The sequence below is a fragment of the Ailuropoda melanoleuca genome, chromosome 11 (genome assembly GCF_002007445.2).
Source record: "Ailuropoda melanoleuca isolate Jingjing chromosome 11, ASM200744v2, whole genome shotgun sequence".
NCBI classification, from domain to species: Eukaryota; Metazoa; Chordata; class Mammalia; order Carnivora; family Ursidae; genus Ailuropoda; species Ailuropoda melanoleuca.
Genome location: NC_048228.1, coordinates 6,969,744 through 6,997,489, shown reverse-complemented (window position 1 = coordinate 6,997,489; position 27,746 = coordinate 6,969,744). Strand labels below are relative to the sequence as shown.

At 44.4% G+C, this 27,746-nt stretch overlaps 1 protein-coding gene and 1 non-coding gene across 3 annotated transcripts in view; one reads left to right on the top strand and one right to left on the bottom strand.

Moving 5' to 3' along the window:
- The window catches only part of CLSTN1 (calsyntenin 1), a 60,612-nt gene that overhangs the window by 4,577 nt on the left and 28,289 nt on the right, over positions 1 to 27,746 (top strand). The window contains exons 2-3 of one of the 2 annotated variants that reach the window (XM_034671179.1): positions 3,329 to 3,438; positions 21,950 to 22,072. In XM_034671179.1, the coding sequence (XP_034527070.1) occupies positions 3,329 to 3,438; positions 21,950 to 22,072 (233 nt within the window). Of the gene's footprint in view, positions 1 to 3,328; positions 3,439 to 20,769; positions 20,816 to 21,949; positions 22,073 to 27,746 lie in introns of those variants that run through there. The other variant, XM_034671180.1, reaches the window with a different exon arrangement.
- On the bottom strand, positions 24,437 to 24,555 carry LOC117804513. The gene has a single exon (XR_004628996.1). It is a non-coding gene; the product is annotated as a small nucleolar RNA SNORA40 (small nucleolar RNA).

The following is a 27,746-nucleotide window of genomic DNA, read 5'->3' as shown; positions in this document are numbered from 1 at the left end:
ACACCGGAGGAGCCTGATGTGGGGCTCGATCCCACAACGCCGGGATCACGCCCTGAGCTGAAGGCAGATGCTTAACCGCTGTGCCACCCAGGCGCCCCATAAATAAAATCTTTAAAAAAAAAAGATTTATTAGAGAGAGAGAGAGCATGAGCATGGTGGGGGAGGGGCAGAGGGAGAGAATCTCAAGCAGACTCCCCACTGAGCTCAGAGCCCGTTGCCCCACTGCCCCATTGAGGGGCTTGATCTCACGACCCTGAGATCAGGATCTGAGCTGAAACCAAGAGTTGGTTGCCCAACAAACTGCACCACCCAGGTACCCTGCTTTTTCTCCATCTTTTGATACGATCGTGTAGTTTTTTTTCTTTTGCCTGTTGATGTGACGGGTTACATTAATTGATTTTTGTATGTTGAAACAGCCTTACATACTTAGGATAAATCTGACTTAGTCATGCTGTATAATTTTTTTAACTTGTTGGTACAGATTTGATAATGTTTTGTTGAGGATTTTTCCATAAGAGATATTGGTCTGTAGTTTTCATGTAATATCTTTGCTTGGTTTTGGTATTAGGGTAATGCTGGCCTCATAGAATGAATTAGGAAGTATTCCTTCTGCTTCTGTCTTCTGGAAGGGATTATGGAGTACTGATAAAATTTTTTTCTTAAATGTTTGGTAGAATTTATTAGTGAACCCATATGGGCCTAATGCTTTATATTTTGGAAGGTTATTCATTATTGATTCAGTTTCTTTAGTAGATAATGCTGTCCCCTCTTTCTAATATTAGTAATTTGTGTTTTCTCTCTCTCTTTCTCTCTTTCGTTATTTTGTTTAGAAGCTTATCAGTCTTTTTAAAGAACCAACTTTGGTTTTGTTGTTGTTGTTTTTGGTCTCTGTTCATTTCCTGTGTTCAATTTCATTGATTTCTGCTCTTTTATTATTTCTTTTCTTCTGCTTACTTTGGATTTAATTTGCTCTTCTTTTTCTAGTTTCCTCGGATGGAAGCTTAGAGTATTGATTTTAGATCTCCTTTTCTAATATATGCATTCCATGCTATTAATTTCCCCCAAAGTACTGCTTTAGCTGTACCCCACACATTTTGATGAGCTATATTTTCATTTTCATTTGTTCAGAATATTTTCAGGTTTCTCTTGAGATTTCTTCTCTGATCTCTGTGTTATTTAGAATTATAATGTTTAATCTCCAAGTATTTGGGGCTTTCTCAGCTGTCTTTATGTTATTGATTCTTATTGAAATCCACTGTGGTCTGGGAGTAAATGATGTATGATTTTTATTCTTTTAAATCTGTTAAGGTGTGTTTTATGGCCCAGAATGTGGTATATCTTGGTGAATGTTCCATGTAAGCTTAAAAAGAATGTGTGGGGTGCCTGGGTGGCTCAGTCGTTAAGCGTCTGCCTTCGGCTCAGGGTGTGATCCTGGCATTATGGGATCAAGCCCCACGTCGGGTTCCTCTGCTGGAAGCCTGCTTCTTCCTCTCCCTCCCCCTGCTTGCGTTCCCTCTCTCACTGGCTGTCTCTCTCTCTGTCAAATGAATAAATAAAATCTTTAAAAAAAAAAAAAGAATGTGTAATCTGCTGTTGTTAGATTAAGTAGTGNCTCCCTCCCCCTGCTTGCGTTCCCTCTCTCACTGGCTGTCTCTCTCTCTGTCAAATGAATAAATAAAATCTTAAAAAAAAAAAAGAAGAATGTGTAATCTGCTGTTGTTAGATTAAGTAATCTATGTGTTAATTATACCCAATTGATTGGTGCTTTTCAGTTCAGCTCTGTCCTTACTGATTTTCTGCCCGGTGGATCCATCTATTTTGGATAGAGGGATGTTAAAATCTCCAACTATAATAGTGGATTCATCTGTTTCTCCTTGCAGTTTTATCCGTTTTTGTCTCATCTATTTTGATGCTGTGTTGTTAGGTACATACAAATGTGCCTGACATTTTTTTTTTAAGCAATGAAAGTGATTTATTGGCTCTCAGAACTGAAAAGTCCAAGGGAGGAGAGGCTTTGGGTGGTTTGATTGGATAGCTCAGCCATGTCATCAAAGGCCTGGCTGCTGCGTCTCTGCTCTGCTTCAGGCTTGACAGCATCGCTCCAAACCTGGCTTCTCTCAGTGGCAGAAGGAATCCAGAAACCCAGGTTTCCTACCCATAAGCCACTCTGCCCAGAGGGGAGAGTGTCCTTTTGGTGGCTCTTCCAGAGAAGTGAGAAAGCCTCTTTCCTAGAAGCCCCAGTCCTATGAAGGATACATTACATGTTACTGGACAAAATTAGTCTAGCTGTCCTTCCCGAACCAACGTCTGTGCTTGAGAACTAGCATGTGCTGTTTGGCTTTGGTGTGGGTCAAGTGTGCCTAACATTTCATATTTAAGGGTTGTTAAGTCTTGGAGAATTGACTTTTTCGTCATTATGTAATGCCCCTCTTTATTCCTAATAACTTTCCTTGCTCTGAAGTGGGCTCTGAAATTCGTGTAGTTACTCATGCTTTCTCTTGATTATTATTAGCATGGTATATCTTTCTCCATCCCTTCCCTTTTAATCTATATGTATTTTTATATTTAATGATTTTCTTGTAGACAATACACAGTTGAGTCTTATTTTTGATCCATTCTGACAATCTGTCTTTTAACTGGTGGATTTATACCTTTGATGTTTATAGTGATTATTGATTTAGTTGGTTTAATATCTATTGTCTTAATTACTGTTTTCTTTTCATTGTCTTGTTCTTTGTTCCTCTTTATGTCCTCCACTATCAAGTACATTGTTGCTGTTGTTATTTTGAAAACTGTATTCGTTAGATCAATTCAGAGTAAGAAAAATAAAAGTTGTTATTTTACTTTATTCATACTCCATTGCCCTTCCTTTCTTTATGTACATCTGAGGTTCTGCTGTTTTGGGGGTTTTGAGGGTTTTTTAAATTTATTTGAGAGAGAGTACACTTGGAAGCCTGCAAGGGGGGGTGGCAAAGGGAGAGAGAATCTTAAGCAGGCTCGCTCAGCTTGGAGCCCAATGCGGGCTCCATCTCACATCCCTGAGGTACAACCTGAACCAAAACCAAGAGTCCAACGCTTAACCATCTGAGCCACCCAGGTGCCCCTTGCTTTGTTTTTATATGTATCCTGGTTGGTGTGCTCTGAGCTTCTGTGGTTTGGTGTCTTTGGGAGAAATTCTGTCATTGCTTCAAATATTGCTTCCATGCCATCCTTTCTCCTTCAGGTATTCCCCTTAGCCTTTGTTACTCCTTCTGGTTGTCCTGCAGTTCTTGGATACTCTCTTCTTTCGTTTGTTTGATTGTTCAGCCTTTTTCTCTTTGCTTTTCAGTTTGGGAAGTTTCTGCTGTCATATCGTCAAGCTCAAAGAGTGTTTCCTTGGCTGTGCCCAGTCCAGTCGGAATGAGACCTTCAAGGGCATTCTTCATTTCTGTGACACTGGTTTTGATCTCTGGCATTTCTTTTTTGTTTTTGCATAGAATTTTCATCTCTCCTTACATTGTCCATCTGTTCTTGCACGTTGTCTGCTTTTTCCATTAAAGCTCTTAGCATATTAATCCTAGTTTAAAAAACTCCTGGTCTCATAATTCCCACACTCCTGCCGTATGTGAGTGCTTCTGATGCCTGTTCAGTCTCTTCAAACTGTGTTGTCTTTTCTTACATCTTGTAGTTTTTTGTTGAAAAGTGGACATGATGTGCCGGGTGAAAGGAACTGCCATGAGCAGGCCTCCCTTGAGGTACTGGTGAGGGGTGGGTGGGGGTACTTCCTAGTGCTGTGATTAAGTCGGTCTTCGAGTAACCTGTGCCCTGGGACTGTGAACGACCTGAGCACCTCTCAGCCATCCCTCCCCCACTGAGGTGGGACAGGTGGTAGGGTGGGCTGGAGGTGAGTATGTCCTTTCCTCCAGGTGGCTTAGGCTCTGATCAAGTAGTTCCCCCCAAGGGCAGGCCCTGTAAAGCACAGAATGCTCGGGTATATTTCAAAATGCTCATTCTCCTTTCCCTCTGCTGGAAGCACTAAGGGATTTTCTCTGATACTCACTATGAGGATCTTGGAGAACTCCTAGAGGTAAAACTCACAGAATTGTGGGGGCCTCCTGAAGACTGGGTGCTCCTGGAGTTCTTAGCTTTCAGGCTCGTCCACACTGAGCCTCCAGCTCTCATCAGTTGATGTTCTCTTACCTGTGCGCTGGTTCCTGCGGAAGTTCCTGCTCAGAGGAATTGTTAATTCTCTCTCTGTATTCCTGTCCCTACCCGTTTAGGGGGGCAGTGGTCTGCCCTGTGACCGCACTTCTCTGGTGACATAAGAAGAGTTGTTGATATTTCAGTTAGTCCAACTTTTTGCTTGTTGTTAGGACAGAGTGTTGACTTCTAAACTTACATGCTGGACCAGAAACCACAAGTTTCTCAATATCACTTCTCTTTTTTTTTTTTTTTTNTTTTTTTTTTTTTTTTTTTTTTAAAGATTTTACTTTTTTATTTGAGAGGGAGAGAGAGAAAGCATGGGCAGGGGAAGGGGGAGAGGGAGAAGCAGGCTTCCTGCTGAGCAGAGCCCAGTGTGGGGCTGGATCCCAGGACCCCAGGATAATGACCTGAGCTGAAGGCAGACGCTTCACCAACTGAGCCACCCAGGCGCCCCATCAATATAACATTTTAAAGCGTACAATTCAGTGGCATTTAGTGTATTCACAGTGTTGTGTAACCACCACCTCTGTCCAGTTCCAAAATCCAAAACATTTTCATCACCCCATCACTTCCTCTTCCTTTCTCCCCTGAGTCCTTGGTTAACCACTAATCTGCTTCCTGTCTCTGGATTTAATTATTCTGGATATTTCATGTAAATAGAATTATACAATATGTGACCTTTTATGTCTGACTTCTGTCACTTAGCGTAACTTTTTTGAGGCTTATTCCCAGTGGAGCGTGTGTTAGTACTCCGTTCCTTCTTAATGGCTGAATAATATTCTCTGGCATTTTGTTTATTCATTCATCTGTCAATGGACATTTTGGCTTGTTTCTACCCATTAGCTGTTGTGAATAGTGCAGCTGTGAATATTAGCGTATGAGTATTGGAGTACCTGCAACAGTTTTTTGGGTTTATACTGAGGAGTAGAATTGTTGGGTCGTACGGTAATTCTTTGTCTGATTTATTGAGGAACCAGCGACCATGCCTGAATTATCTTGCATTCCTACCTGCAGAGGGTGTTACTACCCCTCCACCCCGACGCACATCAACTTTTTACCTCTCAAAGTAAAGCATCATCTATTCCTTCAGCTGTCCTTTGTATCACTTATGACTTTATTTCCAAAATCTCTGCCAGCCTCCTCTCTTTCTCCTTGAGTGCCCCATGGTGTAGATTCTGCCTTCCGGATGGGGCAGAGGGTTTAACAGAGCTCTGCACACAGGAGCAGGGCTGGAGCGCTGTGGGGCTAGCACCCCCTGTCTGTGCTTTTCAGCCACCTTGTCACACCAACTTTATTTAACCAAGTCCTTCCACCATGTTGGTGTTGAACCACGCTTCTCATCTTCTAACTCGATGCTTTGTTTTAGTGCGGGTCTTTACATTACATCTCACTGTGTGTGACCCACCACCCCATTCTGTCAAGTGAGTTTTGATCCTGACTCCACATTCCATCTTTTCATTCTCAAATTTGGTGTAAAGGCTGGAGACAGCCAACCAAGTATGAACTTTGAAAGGTTACGAGAGACTGTTCTAGGTTTCCCCAGGTTCATTATTCAGTGACATTTTGGGGTGTCATTAAACCCATTTAAGTCCACCCATCTTTACTTCCATCCACTTCCCATTTTGCCATCTTGTTCTTAGTCACAAGAAAATGAAAGTCTTTGTCAGATGTCTCGTCGCAGTTTAATACACTCTTTCTGGAGTTTCAGTTGAGTCGTGGTGAGAATCGTTTTTATTGAGGTGCTCGGCACTTCACAGATTGTAGCTGGCGTTCTTCTTCCAGCATCCCTGTGACTTTCCTAGTAACCCTTTCAAAAGAGGAAATGTGTAAATCACTTGTACTTGTGAATAATGGTACCAGCTCTTTGTGATTTCTTTTCCTTCTCTAAAGGCACACAAACCAATCTAGAATTTTGTTCATGATCAGTGTCAGACTCACTGAGATACAATTTTGAACTGTCCATTTCTTCCCATTTTGAACATTCAGGTATTATGTGCTTTGCAAATTCCTTCAAGTTAAACTGTAGTATAGTGTAGCAGTTCTGTTCATACGTCTTCTCCGTGTCCTATGACTTAAAACACCCCTCGTAAATTAGGAGAAGTGCGTCCTTTTCTTCTTCGTCTGTATGTCTTCCCCAGTCTTGGACTGGGCTTCTCTCATCATTACAGCGATTCTGCTCTTTCTGCTATAAACGCGCTTCTTGAGACATGCGGTGGCAAAATAAGATGGAACGGTTCTATTTTCCGTGTTTATCATAAAAATGTTACATGGATTTTTAAGTAATGTAAGAACTCTATGTAAAAGCATTTATCTTGCTGTGGGTAGTATTGTAAGAATGTAAGCAATGAGCAAAAAATAGGGGAGCATGGACAGAATCTTCATTTTTCTGACTAGCTGTCCTTGACTTATTAGGCAGTTCTAGTCAACTTATGACAGTACTTTGGTAGCAGCTGTAAAGGACTCCGCGTTGATAGTGAGTGTCAGCAGGTCTTGAATGCTAGGTGGCCTTTTCTGAACCGTATATGATAAAGTTTTCCATTGTATAGGAAGGTCAGGAGACTAAAAAAACACGCAGAACTTGGAAATTACCACCAGACTATTATATTACGATTCGGGACAGCGCCCTGTCCTATTTGAATTTGAGACAAATGTGGTGATGATAAAGAAGAAAGGAAAGGGCACACTTGGCCTGTGTTTTCTGATAACATTGCAGAATAGGAAATTTAAGGAAGTCATGGCCTGCACTTTGTTGTGTCGCTAGATGGCCGATCAGCTTGCATTGTAAGGGTTAATTGATAAATGGATGAATACGAACCAACGACTTGAAATGTTCTGATCGTGTTTTGGCAGTGACTTTGTTACTGTCATGTTATATATTTAATTCTGTAGAAGCTGCATAAAAATATATGTACTCTGAATCCTTTCCATGCTCATAAGCTAGGAACTGAGAGGCGTGAAAGGGCTCTGTTCCAAAAATATTTTCCTCCAGCAGCTTGCAGCTTGCCTCCACTTCTTACCTTAGTTTCTACTTTTATATTAAATCCTTGAAGTTTTTTGCAAAATGCAAGTGTGGGCACCTTAAGTCATTATCATTGATCAGCACCCAACTCAAGGTCGTTTCTCAGACCAGCTGGACTGGTCTTAGCAGGACTGTGAGGAAGTGGAAAGTTGCTGCAGGTAAGTTTTGATTTGGTGCAAATGAAGAGGTCAGGAAAATCCGGAAGCACATACTGATGGGGGTGGGGGCGGTCGTACACACTGGAAACTCTGGCCCGCCAGGGGAAGCTCTGGGAACCTGTTAGTAGCACATATAGAAAGGCAGGGGACGGACACCGAAGAGAAAGTTCATACTTTTGCATTGCTTTGCCTGTGAGAAATGCTCTGCATTACATTTCCGAGAATTAATAGTCATGTGTGAGATGATTTTGCTTAAGTGGGGGGTTCTTGCGCTAAAATAAGGAGCCAGTGGCCATGGTTGGTACTATGAGTAAGTGTCCTAGAAAAGCTAAGCCGAAGACAGGTCCCTACCAAAATAGCTCGGAAGTGGGGGAGTTTTGGGGGGGAGGACAAAGGGCAAGAAAGCATTTAAGAGAGCAGAAGTGAAAATCGCCCTGTTTCTCTGACAAGGAAACTCTCCAAATGCCTTTATTCATGAGCCTTCTGTGATACGTTTGTTCTTTGTTGGGGAGTGCGTCAGAATCTCTGGAGAATGTTCCATTCCAAACCTGCCCAGCCCCAGGTCAGCCTGCCTGACTCAGACTCCAGAGTGGGGCCCGGGGTGGGTGGTATCTGGGGGATTCTGCCTCACACCGGGCTAGGAGCACTGCTGGGGCTGATGAACTGAGGCGTTCTCTTTGCTGTCTGGTTTGGTCTCCCCTCCTCTGTTAGGATACTAATTTTAATAAATATAGTGTCTCCAGTTTCGCACCTCCTCTCCTTGCTGCAGAGATACACATCTGAAGGAGGGAGACACGTTCTCCGGCTCCATCTCTTCCTCCCTTTTCACTCCTCCTCATAGAACTTCGTTCTGAAATGCATACATGAACAGCCACCACCAGAGGGAACAGAGCTTGAGAGAAACTCAGGACCGTCTGGACCCAACCCAGCGCCCACCCGTGTTGGTCAAAGATCTCCAAGACCCCTGGGGATGTAGCCCAGCAAACAGCGCCCTTCTTTCAGGCACCCACCTTTATGCATCCCTTCTGGGGTATTGTGGGATTCAGGCCAAGTGCCTGCTCTGTTGCCAGGGCTGCTGGAGCTAAGGGCAGGGCTGTGGGCCCCAGGGCAACAGGGTTGGCTGCAGGGCATTAATTACCAGCACCTGCGAGGGATCCTGGACTCCGGGAGCACGTCCACCTGGACCCCTCCAAATGGGACAGCCTCGTCCTAAGGGAGACCCCTTATTCCTTAAAAGTTTAAGAATGATCCTCCCTGTGCCCATTGCCCGTCACCTTTGGAACTTCTGGAGGGGTCATGTAAGAGCTTTTTGCCTTTGGAAATCTTGCTGTAGCTGGACGCAAGGTTCCCCTACTAGCGTGCCTGCCACATGACATTTGTGACGTTAAAGAGAGGCTCTCAGTTAATACGTGAGATAGTTGCTCAGGAAGCCCAGGAGACTAAGAATGAAACGTGGACATTAAATTCCTATTAGACTTGCTGGTTATGTTTTGGGTTAGTGTCTGGCCTTTTAATTTGATGTGGCAAATCTTAATATTGAGTAAAACAAAATTTGATTAGGAAAGAATAATTGATTTCTGCACTTCATGCTAGTGAAATGTTTTCATTTGATTACTAGAAAAGTTTGTGAGTATGCTCCTGAGTTACTTTGGAAAATTAAGTGTAACTAGTTATGAAATCCGGGTGGTAGAAAAATGAGACAATAAGCCACTGAGGTGTGGCCTCTTCACATGTAAACATAAAAAACTTTATTAAAGACTTCTTTAAAATATACACGTTTTCCTGATAACAGTGAGTAAAGTATACCACCTGCTCTTGATGGCTTAGGCTAGGTTGTTGTTCTGTGCTCTGGTTGGGTGCGTACAGAGCAGAGCTTCAGAGACCCCTCTGTAGAGTGTACCTGGAACTTGTTTAAAGAAAGAAATCCTTATCTTGTCTGTCTGTCCATCTCTGTGTATATCCATTTACCCACCCATCTAGCTAGCTTCTGTTCCATGTTTCTCGTAACAGTGAAGTGAGAATGCTGAGTTAGATAACACGCTGAATAAGGTAACGAAAATGTCCATCTATAAAATGAATTAGGGGAACAAAAAGGAAGCAAGCCTCTTGGAATTTGGGTTTTTAAAATTATTATTCTCAATTAAAGCATAATGTGTTTATTATTTACTTCTTACCATTATTCAAAGCATACGCCGTCATTTCAGCTTCACAGTAACTTCTTTGTTGCTTTCCACCCTCCTGTGTCACTCGTCTATGCATCCTCTGGAAATGCAGCACCACTGTCATACCTTATTTGTATCTCCTCCCTAGGGGGTCTGTTTCCCCAGAGTAGCACTTGGGGAAGTCTCCTGTGAACTGTGAAGATATTGTTGCTGAAGATAATACAAGTAACATTTGAGAACGGCAGGCATAAAAGAAACATAGTGTTACAATTTGATTTCCAGTTAACGTTGAGGTGCCAGATGAAGATGCTAGATTTCTTAGGGTCATTAATTGAGATTTCACTATGTTTTAGAATAGTGATTCTTAACCTGGACTGGTTTCAGCAGGAATCTGAAGCCCCTAAAAACTCCTGCCACGTGTTTTGTATGTTTGCATATTTTCCTTGGGAGGGGGTTTTGTGCCTTTCTGTAGGTTCTTAAAAGAGTCCATAATGTGAAAAGTTTATGAGCTTTGAATTAGGAGGTCATGCTACTTCCAAAACAGTTCTCCAGTTATTTGTCTGACTTTGGGGATGCTATATTTAAGCCAGATTTAATATCAGAAACATTCATTCCACTTGACTTTTTTTTTAATCCTAATTTTTAAAAGCACATTTGAGATCATCACACTCTGATTTCTCAAAAACAGCATTGTGACTGTTGCTGTCTCTTGCCTAATCATGTAGCTAAATCTCTTTTAGAAAATTAGTCTTAATGGTAAGCAAAATTGAGCGTACAAAGTGCCTGGAACGTAGCTGATATCAATGAGGACATGCTGTATTTGATATTGAATATACAAAACTGGGCATTGTTAAGCCATTATTAAGGATTTTTTTAAAGATTTTACTTAATCTTTATACACAACATGGGACTCGAATTTACAACCCCAAGATCAAGAGTCACACGCTCCACTGACCGAGCCAGCTAGGTGCCCCTTAGGCCAGTAGAATTTTCAGGTCAACACAGAAGTGCATTGAAATATGTTATTGAAATATGATTTTTTAGAAGACTTTATTTGAGAGAGAGTGAGTAAGCGTGCACGAGAAAGGACAAATGAGGCTGGGAGGGTGGGGCAGAGGGAAAAGCAGACACCCCGCTGAGCAGGGCTGATCCCAGGACCCATGAGGTCATGACCTGAGCCAAAAGCATATGCTTAACCAACTGAGCCACCCAGTCACCCCATATTATTGAAATACTTTTTAAAATGACAATCTCAGTAAAGCTGTTTGAAAAAAAAAATCCTCAATACAATATGAGCAGATCAAATCGAACAGTGTATAGAATTATATAGCACGACCAAATGGGATTTATTCTAAGTACACAAGGCTATTTCAATATTCAAAAAATCAATAATCCACCATATCAACAGGTTAAAGAAGAAAAATCACCTGATCACGTCGATCAAAGCAGAAATAGCATTTGACAAAATCTAATACCTATCCATGACAAAAATTCTCAGCAAGTTAAGAGTAGAGGGGAGCTCTCTCAACATGATAAAGAATAGTTACAGAAAAACCTAATTAGTAGACATAGGTGAAAAAAGTTGTGGAAACCACGGAAGCATTATTGCTTAAAGCTTTTTTCTTTCATAGCAGTAGACTTCATGATGAAATATGGCAGAGAGATGTATTGAGTTAAATCATTGCTGTAGCAAAACATCCAGATAAATATGAATCCTGACTGGGTATTTGATGCTATTAAATAAGTGTGAATTATTTAGGTGACAATGCCCTTATGGTTTTAAAAAGAGTTAATTATCTTTTAGAGATGTATGTTGAAGTGTTGAGGGGGTGAAGTGATACGAAGTTTGGGATTTGTTTCAAAATATTTGAAATTGGTGGTGGGAATAGGGGTGTAGAAATCAACAAGATTGGCCCTGTGTTCTAATTGTAGTGGTGGAGTCACGGGCACTCTGGGTTCATTATTCTATTCTGTCTACTTTTGTATCTTATGTAATATAAGAAGATAAAATTCCTCAAATGAGGGGGCGCCTGGGTGGCACAGCGGTTAAGCGTCTGCCTTCGGCTCAGGGCGTGATCCCGGCGTTATGGGATCGAGCCCCACATCAGGCTCCTCTGCTGTGAGCCTGCTTCCTCCTCTCCCACTCCCCCTGCTTGTGTTCCCTCTCTCTGGCTGTCTCTATCCCTCTGTCGAATAAATAAATAAAAAAAAAAATCTTAAAAAAAAAAAAATTCCTCAATGTAAAACTTGTTTGGTCACACCCATTAGGATGGCTACTATCAAAAACCAGAAAAGAACAAGCATTGGGGAAGATGTAGAGAAACCAGAGCTCTGGTGCACTGGCGATGGGAACATAAAATGGTGCAGCCAGTGCAGAAGACAGTATGGCAGTTCTTCCGAACATTAGCAATACAATTACCATACGATCCAGCAATTCCACTTCTGGGTATATACCCAAAAGAATTGAAAGCAGGATCTCGAGAAGATGCTTGTACACACATATTCATGACAGCATTAGTCACAAGAGCCGAAAGGTACAGCAACCCAAGTGTCCATTGATGGATGAAGATAAACAAAGTATCCACACAATGGAGTCTTATTCAGCCTTAGCAAGGAAGGAAATTATGACACGATATATAACATGCATGAGCCTTGAGGACATTATGCTAAGTGAAATAAACCAATCATAAAACAAATACCCACTTATTGGAGATACCTAGCATAGTCAGATTCATAGAGACAGAAAGTAGGATGGTCGCCAGGGGCTGGGGGAAGGGGGGAAGGGAGAATTAGTGTTTAATGGGCACAGTTTCAGTTTTGCGGGATGAAGAGAGTTCTGGAGATGGAAGGTGGTGATGGCCGCACAACAATGTGAATGTTCCTGGTATAATTGAACGGTACACCTAAAGATGGTTGTGATGGCTAATTTTATGTTGTAGTTGACTCTACGATTTAAAAAAACTTTATTGGAATTTGAAGGAATGATTAGAAGGCCCTCTTTAATCTTTGAAAAGTTGGATTTATAGAAAGCGTGATTTCGCTCCTTAAGAATTCTTTTGCAGAATGTGCTTAAAATGAATATATTTTTAAAGATTTTATTTATTTGAGAGAGAGAGTGTGAGTGAGTGAGCATGAGTAGGGGGGGCAGAGGGAAAAGCAGACTTCCCGCTGAGCAGGGAGCCTGATGTGAGGCTTGATCCCAGGACCCTAGGATCATGACCTGAGCTGAAGGCAGACGCTTAACTGACCAAGCCACCCAGGTGCCCCTGAAATTAGTATTTTAATCATCCATAACATAAGCTCTACAAGGTCAGGGACTACTTAAATCACCATTGTTTCCTCAGCGTGGAGGAAACTATGTGGGGCTTAGTAAAGATGGGTAGACAAGCGGATGGGTGGAGTGAGTGGACGGGTGGATAGATGGATGGAGTGGGTGGATGGATGGATGGCAGGTGGATGGGTGAAGTGGGTGGAAGGATGGACGGATGGATGGATAGAGTGGGTGGACAAGTGGATGGATGGATGGACAGACGGACAGGTGGGTGGGTGGAGTGGGTGGATGGGTAGAAGGATGGATAGATAGATGGAGTGGGTGGATGGATGGGTGGATGACAGGTGGATGGGTAAAGTGGGTGGAAGGATGGACGGAAGGACAGACAGATGGATAGATGGATGAATGGGTGGGTGAGTGGAGTGGGTGGATGGATGGGTAGAGTGGGTAGACAAGTGGATGGATGGAAGGATGGACGGACGGACAGATGAATGGATGGGGGAGTGGATGGACAGATGGATGGGTGGAGTGGGTGGATGGATGGAGGAATGAAAGAAAAAGAGGCCCCTTTCCCTGGGTTCTCCTCAGTCCTATTGTCCCTCCTCACCTTTCAGCCCCAGATGGGACCAGCTGCCCCATCAGCTATGTGCTGCAGAAGCCTAGACACTAAGCCACAACCTTGGTTCAGCCCCTTCGTGTTTCTCATCTTGCTCCTGTAGCTGATCTCTAACTGGCTCAATGATTCCACTCTCGCCTCCTGTCTCTTCTGTGAGGCAGCTAATCTTCGCTCAGGCGCAACATCAGGTCTCTCCTGCTTCCCCCTTCACTGCCTCCCCACTTTGCATACACTGAGATTTGAACTTGTAAAAAAGGGCATTGAGGCTCCTTCTCATTGCAGTTCTGCTTCCTCTCTGGTCTCATCTTGTGGCAGCCCCCTGTGGGCCATGTTCCCGGCCACAGGAACCACGAGGAGCTCCTCACTCTGCCAGCGTGGCTAACAGAGCCCACGCCCAGCACAGACCCAACAGTGCCCACCTTCACCCAGGGCCTATTTGAGGGACCAGCCGGCCTCCCGGCAGGTCACATTCCTACCTTTTGTGAGATGGTAGCGCTTACCGTGAACGCTCCTGGTAGCCGCGTGCAGTACGTGGAGTGCTTGTCAAGAGAAGAGTGAATAAACACAGGAACCTTTTCACTGTACCACTCAAAAGACTAATTGTTTGCTTAATTTAAGGATTTATTTCACANGTGCCCACCTTCACCCAGGGCCTATTTGAGGGACCAGCCGGCCTCCCGGCAGGTCACATTCCTACCTTTTGTGAGATGGTAGCGCTTACCGTGAACGCTCCTGGTAGCCGCGTGCAGTACGTGGAGTGCTTGTCAAGAGAAGAGTGAATAAACACAGGAACCTTTTCACTGTACCACTCAAAAGACTAATTGTTTGCGTAATTTAAGGATTTATTTCACACAGAAATGTTTTATTTTAAAAATGAACTTCACATTAATGTAATACACATAAATTATAAAGTTGGCTGTTCTGAAGTCTGCAAATGATTTTAATGTGGAGAACCTTGCTTTTCTTTAAGGAAGTGGGTATGTCAATGGTTCTCAAGGGGTCTGGGGAGGACGTTTGCCTCCTGAGCACACTGGCAACGTCTGGAGTCATTTTTGGTTGTCAGGACTGGGGAGGGTGCTGCTGGCATCTAGTGGGTGGAGCCCAGCAATGCGGCTAAACATGCCCAGGACGAGCCCAGGACAGAGAATGATCTGGTGCAGGACGGTTGAGAGACCCTGAGCTACGTGATAGAGATTTCCCAAACACTTTAGTATTAAAAATACTTGGGGTTGTGATGAAGCCCTTAAACCTGTGCTGACAGTTTTTGTTTAGAGGTTGTTTGGAAGTGTTCCATTTTAGAAAACAGTTAAGAGTAATTTTAAAAAAATGTATTTTACAAAGTCAGAGGAAACCGATGCTGTGTTAACCAAACTATTACTGGGAACATGTCAGCTGAAAGGGGGAGCTACTGTTCGTAAATATCATGCAGTGTTACTTTGGTTAATTAAAGTTTCTTCTTTCACTAGAAAAAACTGCCACTTTGTTTGCTTTTGGTTTTACACTTAACAGTGTAACTGTGTATAATACTACTTAACTCCTTTCTTTCCTGAATAAAAGGGATAAAGTGAGGCCCCTTACAGGGTCCGAGACTGTAGGGATTTCCTGTAGCTCTGGGCTGTACTGAGGACCAGGATGAGAGGGAGGTCATCACGGGAATGCCTCCTGAGTCTTCTTAGCTCTGCCCTAGCAGCTATTGCTTATAATTAATTTGTCCGCAAATGTTTGTTGAGCCCCCGTGTGACAGGCACAGAGTGGGCTCTTCACTTATTTATAACCTGTCAAACAAGGTGTGGAAGGCGGTCCCGTTCCTGACTTACGATGCAGAAATAGGGGGTGGTTAAAGAATCCACACCTAGTTACAGAGTGAGTCAGAAACATAATTCACGGGGCGCCTGGGTGGTTCAGTCGTTAAGCATCAGCCTTCAGCTCGGGTCATGATCCCAGGGTGCTGGGATCAAGCCCTGCATCGGGCTCCCTGCTCAGTAGGGAGCCTGCTTCTTCCTCTCCCACTCCCCCTGCTTGTGTTCCCTCTCTCGCTGGCTGTCTCTCTCTGTGTCGAATAAATAAAATCTAAAAAAAAGAAAAAAGAAAAAGAAACAAAATTCACTTACTGTGTTCCATCCAATCTCAAAGTTCCTGCCTTAGACTGCATGGTCTAACCTTTTTAACTGCATCTTGCTGTCAAAAGAATCAAGAGAGCTCTTTGGTGTAGCGCTGAAGGGGGGTGCTCACCGTAAATCAGGCCCCTCTCCAGCTACACCTCATTACACTCTTAGAGCCGTACATTCAGCAGTCTTGCTGGTCCCAGAATGTGCCGTATGCCTTATTACCTTTAGACCTGATACACGTTTTTATTCTGTTAAAATACTCCCTCACACTCAGGAGACCTCAGTTATCCCTTCAAAGATGTCCTTGGGAGATCTCCGCTTGTACTTTGATGGACCCTAGAGCCGATCTCCGGGATTTCCAGCCCTTCTTCCAGGCACATGGTAGAATGTCACTTCTCCATCCTGGTGGGTTTGGGGGCCGTGTGACTAGTTCTGGCTGAATGAGTGAAATGTGTAGCTCCCATGAGAAGACCCTCCAGGGTGCCACCGTTTCCCTCTGGCACAGGGCACGGCCACATTTGAGATGGTGGCTACTTGGTCATGTTGGTCTCTGCTGACGAAGTTCCCAAGACTGCGTGAGTCCCCTTCTATGTTTGTTGTTGTTGTTGTTTACCACACTGTGTAACCCTTTAATTATAGCCACGCCGTTTTGGAACGTTGTAGATGGTTGTTGCTATGTTTGTGTTCTCGGCGAGACTGTGATTTGATTCCCCAAAGCCCAGCACCTTGCAGCTTACGTATAGTAGATATTCAGGAAGGATCTCTTGGAACAAAAAGTCAGTGGGATGTGCTGCTGAAAGGACCTTTGATGTTAAGCTGGTTTGAATGACCAGGCTTGGTCTGATTTAAATAAGAATTTATGAGTGGGGACCGTATTTATGAGACTCTGAGAAAATGTATGCCTTTTTATAGTTTGATTTGGGGACTGTATACTTATTCTAATCGTTTCTTTGAGGTAAAAAAGAATCAGCGGGACGTTGTATACTTACACAGTGTCGGACACTGGTCTGCACAGATCGTCTTTAGCAGAGCGCCTGGTGACTCAGGTACATTCCCTTCCTCAGTGAGGAGAGGGCCAGAGCTTCTGGTGCAAGCCGATCAAGGGTAGCTGTCGGCATCTAGTGGCAGCGTTCCTTAATTGCAGATTCTTTTGATGGCCCGAGATTAAAAGCTCTTTCTGTAAACAAAACGTAACACCGACTAGGATTTGCTGGTGAAATGCTAGCAGTCTCTTCGGACCTTCAGCTGTTATTGTTTATTATGTCCTCCTTGGCCCAGTGTGACCAACCTGGGTTTATGGGAATGAGAAGGGGCACACATCAAGTTCTCTTTCGAAAACAGCGGATGTCTCTTTATAGTAAAAGAAAAGAAATCAGAGGGGAACTGCTTGGTGCTGGGTTGATGTCAAGGCCACAGCACCCCAGCTCCAGAACCACCTCTCCACGGGTGGGTGACTTGTGTGGCCTGAACGAGGGTCAAGCCTCTCCTCAGCGCACGGAGTTGGGATGTACTGAGAAGGCCTAAGTATTATATTTGAAGTTAACCCTGAGATTGACTGTTGCATTCTTTTCCTCTTGGTTTTTATTTTTTAAATTAATTAATTTTTTTTTAAGATTTAAAAATTTATTTATTTGACAGAGAGGGAGCCCAGTGCAGGGCTTGATCCCAGAGTCCTGGGATCATGACCTGAGCCGAAGGCACATGCTCAACTGACTGAGCCACCCAGGTGCCCCTCCTCTCGATTTTTAAATTGGTGGAAATTTCTAATGATTAAAATCTACCACAGGGCGCCTGGGTGGATCAGTCGGTTAAGCGTTCGACTCTTGATTTCAGCTCAGGTCATGATCTCAGGGTCGTGAGATCGAGCCCGGTGTTGGGCTCCACACTCAAAGGAAGTCTGCTTGAGATTCTCCCTCTCCCTCTGCCCCTCCCTCCACTCACGTTCTCGCTCAGGTAAATAAATAAATCTTTTTTAAAAAATAAAATCTACCACAACCACAAAAAAGTAGCCATGTCCTAAAATCATAGGTGTGTCCCCAGATGGAACTTATGTGTACGGAAGGTCTGATTGCTGCCAACCTTGCTGTTCCATGATTTCAATTAAGACTGTGCTATTCAAAATTGAGCTGGCTTTTTAATGATCTAGAATGTGGTGAAATGAATCAGGTGAAGACTCAACATGGGTGACATGTTCCTTTATTTGTGATTTTGAGGGGAAGATTACAGAAATATCATTCACTTGTTTCTATAAATATTTGATAAGGCCAATTGAATGTGATGAAATATTAAAAATATCATTTATTAAATATTTAAAAGTTCAGTCCTTGAAACTGGCTGAATCTCTTCATTCTACTGCCAGCTGAAAGGAGCAATTTATAAATTCTGAATTACAAAATAAGAATACTGGGAATATAGCTATACAATTCTTTTTGCCTTAAACCATTAGCCATTTTCAGCTACGGGCCTTTCTTTCTTTCTTTTTTTCTTTCCTCTCTTTCAAGATTTTATCTTTAAGTAATCTCCACACCAGCGTGGGGCTTGAACTCCCAACCCCGAGATCAAGAGTCACATGCTCCACTGACTGAGCCAGCCAAGCACCCCAGTACGGGCCTTCCCATTAGGGTAGCAGAAGGGCACACACTGTGCTCCTTCCCATCACAGGCTTTCTGCAGTTTGCTCTGCCTGGCATTTCCACATTCCTGCCGGGCTGAATACGGCCATTCAGTTTAAGTGTCAGGACTTTTATGGACTCGCACACTGGAATAATCCAGCTTTATTTGCCGTGCTTATAACTTTAATAAAACCTTAAGTACAAAAACAAATTGGAATCAAATATTGCTGTTAATGGTGCATTGTTAATAATAGGTCGAACTCACATCTTCTGTGTTTTAAAATGAGATTAGTGACAAAAAATGGAGGGCTTTGCACTCCTTCCTTGCAGGCAGCCTATCTCTTGGTACTGTATCTGTAACTGCAGGCAGCGTTCCAGCCACCATGCCCTCGTGGTTTAACGAGGTATCTGGGGAGGATGGGAGTCTCGGCACCTGGGTAAAACACCCAGCCTGACTGCAAAGTGAGCTTATTTCCTGTGTTCGGTGGGACCTTCTCTGACCAGCGGCCGCAGCCAACTGTGGGGCCCCCGCAAGTTACTCCCCCAGGTAACTCATCTCTGTCCTGGGGAGTATTTCTGAGGAAGGGCAGGTGGAGCATAAGCACCTGAATTCTCTTTATCCAATCTCTTGTCCCGGCCGCAGCTTTGGTGAGGGGAGGAGATAGTTTCCAAAGGCCCTTTGAATTTTTGGTCTTTATGATCGGGGTTTGGTTTCACATCATATCCGCCTGTCGTCTGACTGCAGCTTACCTCTCCAGGCAGATCCCACAGGATTTTGATGTATTCTGTGCCTCCAGATTCTCTAGTCTCCTTTCCTTGGAAGGAACGTCCACATGCCAGAAACCAAAAAAACAAAAAACACCTTCCCAATGTCTAAAATACCAAATTATACCCGTTTCTCAGTTCTCAGCACCAAAATTATCTTCTCTGTGAGAGAATTTACAAACCAATCGTACTATACGTGAGATTCCTTATATAGTCATCCATCTACCCAGTAGTCCTGAGTAGTGACAGAGCTAGGTGCTGGGAATTAACAGAGAACAAGAGGTCTCCCTCCCCTGGAATCTGTGTTTTCCTTCACCTATGAGTGGAGAAGGAGAAGTCACAGCAACACCTCATGGCATTTACTGAGCGCCGGACTCTGTCCTAAGCATTTCACCAAACCAGCCTATCAGGTGGGTACTGTTGCCGTCCTCAGTTTATCGGTGGGGAAACTGAGGCCCACGGAGGAAGCCAAGTAACCTGCCCTGAGGCCCCAGGCTGGCACCGCTGCCCCCTCCCTTACAGTGTGGCGAGTAGCAGAAGAAAAGGAAAAGAAGTGGGGACCAAACCAGCAGGTGCTGTAGTTGGAGGTAATGAGTCCCCTGAGACCCTGTCGGGTTTGAAGAGGTCAGAGCTATTTTAATAACGTGAAGACGTTACTTGCCTTTTTCCTCCTTCTCTTGTGTGCCTGCTGGAGCTCCCTAGAGGCTGTGTGACGTGTGATAGCATGGCCCTCTGGCTGCATGAGAAGCTAGGACTCGGCTGACAGTAGAAAGCTTTGCAGACATGTAACACATTGCCACTCTTCTTCCTAAACTCTGTTTTAAAAAATATAGTCACTTCCACAAGAATGTTTTTTATAATAACATAATAGGCTATTGTTTTAAAAAATGAACTGATAAATAATATCTCTTGATTTTGATTCCCAGTGCAGTAAATGCTGATTAGGTAGCCAGATAATAGATAGATCCCACAAGAAGAAAAGCCACGTGGGGTCCTCAGTATCATGTGGTGTCTGTGGGCTCGAGAGCAGAGGTGGAGAAGCGTCCTTCTGGCTGCCGTGTGAAGGGCACGTGCTGGGGGCAAGGATGAGGTTGGCTAGATTTTGTGAATAGTCCAGACGAGCAGCACAGACGATGAGAAATGGCTCCGTCTGGATTGATTTTGTGTGTGGATTTTTTTTTTTTAATTGTGGTAACATATACGTAACACCTGCCGTCCGAAGTGCACACTGTGTCAAGTACATCCAAGTGGCCAATCGCGGAACTGTGTTCCTGTTACAAAACCGAAACTCTGTATCCATGAACCCACAACTCCCGTGGGCCTGGATTTACTTAGAAAGTGAAGACAAGGGGATTTGCCCTTGGTTTCGATGTGGCGTGTGTGACTGTCTGGTAAATGCGCCATCAGTTAGCGAGGCGGTAGCTTCTTGTCCGCGATCGCCCTAGTTTAGAAGGCGCACGTGAGCGCCGCTCCCCCCTGCGGCCCGTCAGAGTAAATGCAGGTGAAGCCCAGGCTCCGTCGTGGTCACGTGACCGCAGACACGCAGTATCACATCATGACTAAACGCTGGATCTCAGTTTTAGTTCCTTCCGAAGATGGCCTTACGGAAAAGAATCAGGTAATTCATTCAACGAATAGGCACCATCTACGTGGAAATAAAACTTCATACCATTTCTTCTGCTTAGATGGGCGCAACTGGGGCGCTCCGCGGTGAATACCACACTGAGGTTATAATGTGAGCGCTCGTAAGGTGAAGGTAAACACAAACGCAAAGGTTTGGGCCGCCCAGACCGTGCTGGGGGAAACCGGGACTCAGAGGGCGTCCCGTCCCGGCTGTGAGCGGGAGAAGGTCTTGCACAGGCCCCCTGGGAGCCAAGCTCCAGGCAAAACAAATGGAGGCGAACGAAACTTGGATTTCATCGGGTGAGCGGACCGCCAGCACGGCAGTTCTTGCCTTAGGAACCGGAGCATCCGTGCCAGTGCCCAACCGAGAAGGACACAGGTCGCTTCTCCGGTGATCTGCCTCAGCCTTGTGGGTCGTGCGCATGTCCCTGGTATACAAATGAGGAAACTGAGATTAAGAGGCCAGTTATGTGCTCAAGATCATGTAGCCAATAATAGAAGGGAGCTGGAATCTGACCTCCACACAGCCTGACCCTCAAAGTGGGTTATTTGTAAACACTGTTTTCACTCAAGTTTTTCAGAAATTTGCATTCAGTTTTATTTATACTCTGTAATTTTACATTCATAAATTTTCTTTTACATTTTTATTTGTAACGCTAGTTTTAAATAGGCAGTACTGTATTATTATTGCCATAAGGAAGTGATAGTATACTTTTCTTTGTAACTTTTCTGTGATAGGCTAAAACATGGTTTGTCTATAGCCATCAGTCTCTTTTCTTTTAATTTCTAGAGCAGTTTATTTCTTAATTCTGATTCCTTCATAGACTCTGTTTCTACAGTACTTACTCTGGAATTAAGAATTTCATCCCATTAGGGTCTCGATATTAAACTTTGCAACAAAAAATACAACTGTTGGGGTATCTGGGTGGCTCAGTTGGTTAAGCGTCTGTCTTCGGGTCGGGTCATGATCCCATGTCGGGTTCTGTGCTCAGTGGAGAACCTCCTTCTCACTCCCTCTCTGCCTTAACCCCTGCTTGTGCTCTCTCACTGTCTCTCAAATAAATAAATAAAATCTTTAAAAAAATACAAGTGTTGCCTTCCAGACTAATGAGTGTTTTATTATTTTAGTAATAGATGTGTATCTTTAAAAGCAGTGGGGTTTAGGGGCACCTGGGTGGCACAGCGGTTAAGCGTCTGTCCTTCGGCTCAGGGCGTGATCCCGGCGTTATGGGATCGAGCCCCACATCAGGCTTCTCTGCTATGAGCCTGCTTCTTCCTCTCCCACTCCCCCTGCTTGTGTTCCCTCTCTCTCTGGCTGTCTCTGTCTCTGTCGAATAAATAAATAAAATCTTTAAAAAATAAATAAATAAAAGCAGTGGGGTTTAATAATTCTAATCTGGTCTGTTTCCTTTCTTTTTCTCTTTTTAAACACAGTTAACAAGCACAAACCATGGCTTGAGCCCACCTATCATGGCATAATCACAGAAAATGATAATGCAGTGCTCCTCGACCCTCCTCTGATTGCCCTGGATAAAGACGCACCTATGCGATTCACAGGTATGAACGTGGCTTTTATCTTACGATTGATAAATGTGGACTGGATGGGAAGCATTTCACATATCCTATTCAGATTATAGCTGAGGCTTTCTGAAAATGTGTTGATAGCTAAGAGGGGTTTGTGGCTTCTTTGTACGACATTTTTTCCTTTTCATTTTAATAGTTGGAGTAGCTGAAAAAAAACCCTTGTTGAAAAGCAAAATATTTATTGCATCGTTGTATTCCTCGGTGTGAGCAGGTGGAGAACACCTAGATCAGTGTATCTCAGACTAGCATGTGCACAGAGCCCCTGAGGGTCATTGTTAAAAATGCGGATTTGGGTACAGTGGGTCTGGGGGGACCTGAGATTCTGCCTTTCTGACCTGTTCCCTGGTGCCGCTGGTGCTGCTGCTTCGTGAGTGGCTCGAGGCTGTCCTTGCATCACCCAGACATCAGATACCAGGAAAGACTGAGCTGAAAAAAATGGAGCCGTGTTTATAGAGGAATCCTTTTGGCTTAGATTTTTACTTTTAATAAATTTTTAACGTGAGTTTCTTCATAAGATTGTAACCTGAGTATTTATAAGAGACAAATCTCTGGGATTGCTTTGGAGGTTTTCTGCTTTATAACATTTAATGGCACTTCACGGATCAGAACTGTGCTTGCTTTTACGTAGTGACCATAGTAGCTTCCTTACCGGGGGGCGGGGGGGCGTGCTGCTTCACCCTTTCTTTGCCTCAGAGTCAAAACTGACGCTGTGACATTAATATTTGTAAAGAGTAGTTTTTGCAGGATGTTTTTCCCGAACACAGTTTCTCATATTAAAGAAGGTATTCCCTTTGCCTAGGGACAGATTGGGACAATTCAGGGAACGCGTATGGATTCTGTCGTCCGTTAATTTTACTGTGGTGAATTGAGGGAAATGAATGCGCGTTGTTTCTGAAAAGCTGTTTTACAGTGAACGTGTCCTTCGTATTCTGTCCGAGTGCCACATCCCGTTCTCAGGAACCTAACCTGAGAACCAGTTTGCACGACTTGAGTCGGTGGTGGAGACAGACCCATTCGTTTTACTTGTTTATTGGTTTTTACGGAGAAACCCGATTAGATGGACAGGAGAGGAGGCACTCTGTGCGGTGAACACACATAGTGTTTGTCAGCTGAGGTGGTTTGTTTCGTTTTGTTTCCCCCTCGATTTAAAACGATTGGAGCATTGCATATTGCTTTTTTCGGTAACTGCCTAGGTCTTGGGGGGTGTTTGTGTGTATATCTACACGGACATCCCGTGTGTACCGTATGTCCAGTGCCGCCTCGGGAGTGGGCCATGTCGTGCTGTGTAAGTCACCTTACCGGATCATCTAGCTTATGTTTTCGAGTGGACTTAGACATTCCATGCATTTTAAGGGGTGGCTGCAGTCAGGAGTTCTAGACTCACTCGCTTGGGTCTCTGTGGCGTTTCCGCTGTAGACCTGTCGTGTCTGGAGCGCCTTCCTGCCGCGTCACTAACAATGTGGAACGTGTAGAAAGCCTTTGCCATGTTCCAGGCGCTGTTCTGAGTGCTTCACAGATACATATTTGTATGTAATCTCCACAGTCTTACGAGGTAAGTACGCTTCCTGCCATCCCTGGTTGGTTTTTTTCTTTTTAAAGTCAATACATTATTATGTAAGGAATTTCACATGTGATTCCTTCCACTCCCGATCACCTTAGTTCCTCCAAAGTCCGAATCGTAGTCTTCAAAATAGCCCTTTAGCCCTTTTCAAAAGAACTTTTGTTCGGTCCCAGTTGTCACTGTCTCAGTCCACAGTTCTTGCGGTTGGGCCCCTTTGACCTCCACTTGAATATGGACATTCTTCAAAAACTGTCCTCGTGTTTCAGGTTAGAGTAGATGGATCTGCCTGGTGCTCAGTTTCGGACGCCCTCTTAACGTGAAGAAGTTCAAACCATGTTCACCCCGGCACTATCACCCCCTAGCACTGGACAGATTTGGGGGACACACCAATACCTTGATGTCCAGACATTGTGTTCTCAAGTGAAAAGTTGAAAAAAGAAGGCATCTCTGTTTCAGGCCGACATAAAAATTAGAATATTAAATTCAGTATAGCTGAGATTTCCCTTACGTCCTGTGCTTTTAGTCATTCTGGGGTCCTGGTACCAACCTTCATGCTGATCAGTACCCCCACCGTCACTTTCCCCCGTTTTAGGTGTCATGTTCCTTCTTATCCGTGTCAACACTCAGAATGAACAGTGAGTTCTGGGCTGCACATAAAAATTAGAATATTAAATTCAGTATAGCTGAGATTTCCCTTACGTCCTGTGCTTTTAGTCATTCTGGGGTCCTGGTACCAACCTTCATGCTGATCAGTACCCCCACCGTCACTTTCCCCCGTTGTTCCTTCTTATCCGTGTCAACACTCAGAATGAACAGTGAGTTCTGGGCTGCAGGACGGGACTCACCTTGGGCTCTTGTCTTTGTCCACAAATGAAACAAAAGCAAACACAGTGCTTTCTGCCATACCCATTTGAAGGAGAGAAGCTGGGACACACAGCAGTGGCCTCATCTGTCGGCATGTGTCGGGGGCAGGGTGGCTCTTTGCCAGGATGAGGCCTGGCAGGCTCCGCAGGAAGCTGCAGTGGAAGCAGGAAGTGAAATACACCTTGAAGGGAAAAGTCATATTAGTAAAATGTCATCTATTTTTTCTTTCTCGTTGGGTTGAATGTTATTGCAGATTTATCAAAGCCTAATGTATTATCACACATGAAATTATACTTATTTTAAAGTTGTATGTTTTTAGGGGTTCCCAGCTGTTTTTTTATTGATGTGCAAAAGTTAACATACTGAGATTTAAAACACTGTAAGAAGAAGCAGTTGAGAGCCAAGTCACAGAGGTAACGTGATTGTATTTGCCATAGTAGACAGGTAAATCAGTCCTTTCCTTCTGGAGATTTTCATGGGGGACCAGTTTTTCATATTTTCCTTTTAAAAAACATAATTCACACAGCATGAAATCCGCATAGCATAAAAGTATAGCGTTCAGGGGGCGCCTGGATGGCACCNCCAAGTCACAGAGGTAACGTGATTGTATTTGCCATAGTAGACAGGTAAATCAGTCCTTTCCTTCTGGAGATTTTCATGGGGGACCAGTTTTTCATATATTCCTTTTAAAAAACATAATTCACACAGCATAAAATCCGCATAGCATAAAAGTATAGCGTTCACAGGGTTTGAGTATATTCTCAGGATTGTGCAGCATCAACCCCTGTCTAATTCCAGAACATTTTCATCACCCTCAAAGAAATCCTCGCACCCATTTGCAGCCACACTCCACTTCCCCCGCCCCTTTGGCAACCATTAATCTGGGTCGTGTCTATGGATTTGCCTGTTCTGGAATTGCTGTGACTAGTCTTCGCTCCCGTGGTGATTTGAAGCTTCACCCATGCGCCAGTAGTCACATGCACCCGTCCTTTGTTTTTATTGCCAAATAATATTCCATTGTATGGACATAGCACATTTCCCGTTTCTCCGTTCATCAGGTGACACGCATTAGGATGGTTTCCACTTTGTGGTGATTGGGAATCATGCTGAAGTGAACCTGAGTGTACAAGGCTTTGTGTGGACGTAGGTCTTTGGTGTGCTTGGGTGTACACCCGGGAGTGGAGTTGTGCCAACGCTCTTACTGAAGCACAGCCCTGGTCCCTCTGCCCTCCAGGGGAGCAGCGGCGGGGCCTCCCTCCCTCCTCTGTTGCCATGGCACCCATCCAGCCGCAGCACAGAGCACTGCCCCCCTGAGTCCGTAGCAGGCAGGTACGTCAGGAACACAGACCCCAGCTGGGCTCGAGTCCTGCCTCCGCCAGCTCCTGGCTGGACGTCTCTGTGTCCCAGTTTCATCCGTTGTAAAACAAGGGTAGTGACGTCACATACCTCAAGGGTTTGGGGATTATTCGCTTATTTAAAAATTTGAAGAGCTCAAAACAATGCCTGGTATGTAGTAAGCGCTCTACACGGTGTTTGCTGCTGCTGGTATTATTAATAATAGAAACTTTTAGAAACATCTTTTTATTTAACATTCCGTGAGGGATGTTCTTCTGTCTTTCTGTAATAGTCTTCATAGTGTTCTGTTTCCGCACTGGGTTTCTTAAGCAGCTTTTTGCGTAAGGCAGAGGCCGCATCTGGAGGCTTACGTTGGTCTTAGATTGGTTTCAGTGATGACGTGGGGGTTAGCTTCCCGCCAGGATGGTGCTGGTGCTGTGGCGGTGGTGGCATCTGTCACGTGCTGAGCTTGTGGCATTGGTGGTCCTCAGGGCTTCACAAGCCTCCCTTTCTCGGAGTCTCTTCGGCAGCCTCCCGCAGTGGGCACTCGCTGCTGCTGGCTTTCCAGAGGAGGGACTGGAGGTCAGAGTGTCAGCAGCGTCTCCACGTACTCCCTGCGCCCAGGCCGGCATGGGGAGCAGTTGATGCTGCGCAGACACCCGCAGAAGGAGCGAGAGGCTTTGGCCAAGATCACGCAGCTCAGAAGCGCCAGAGCTGCCTTCGAGCCGGGCGCTCTGGCTCCAGCGTGGATTCATACGCCGCTGCGGCCACTCCCCTGATGTTATCTTTAAAACCCTGTAAATGTCCCGGCTCACAGTCCTGTCCCATCACGTGACATGAGTGTGGGCAGCCCCCAGAGTTTCCTTGTTGAAGCCTCGAGATAAATGCACATAACGTTGGAAGCTTAGTCGCCAGAGTGCATTGTAAACGGTCTCCAATTAGATGCTCATGTTGAACATACAGGGCCCAGCCCGGATTGTTTCCTTGGGGGAAACCCAGAGACTACAGTCTTGGTACTTGTCAGCTATTCTAGGAAATTAAAATGAGTTAATTCCTTACTCAGCCCCCTTTCCGTAATCTGCTAATAGCCTGAGTAGACGTGGCTATGAAAGTGTCTTGCATGTTTTATGTATTACATGGGCAGTTAGGAGCCCGCACCCCTTATACAAGCCCCGTTCCGCTGTTTTGACAGCCACCCCTCCTCACTGCCTGGAGGAGAAGCCTGAGCCTCCCCTTCGGCCCCCCGGCCCCTTGTTTGCAAGCTCTTCCCTTTACTATGTGGTTCCAGCCCAGCGCTCATTGCCCACCTCCCCAGAGTTCAGATGGTTTATCAGATGTTAAACAGTTACGATATGAAGAAATCCAAAAGAAATTTCAGAGCAAGAATGGGAACTTTATCTTTGTTGATATTTAGTTATAACCAGCTCAGATCTGGGATACTTTTCTCCATATTCTGTGTAATTTGTGTGACTCATGTGGCCTGAAGATGGCCAATGGGCTTGACTGCCACACATCGCCACCCAATGCTGGTTTTTTAGCGCACGCAACTGGGCAGACATTGTGTGTGCCACAATGAGTTGGATATATTCAGTTAAGCCACATGAAATCGCCATTGTTGTGTGTTGAAAATATCAAGATATTTGAAAAAATAGAATGCCAGAAATTTCATGTGGTTCAACATTAAGGCAGTACTCCACTGAGTTAGCAGATTCAGTATCTGGATGTTAGGCCAGAAACTCCACGTTAAGTTACAGACGAGAGTGAATTCATTTTGAGTGCAGTTGCCTTCAGGAGGGGTTTGAGATAGTAACCCTGAAATATGAGGTAGCCATGCCAGGTCTCCTAGAGAATAGAAAAAAGCATAAAAGTTGGTCCCTCTTCTCAAAG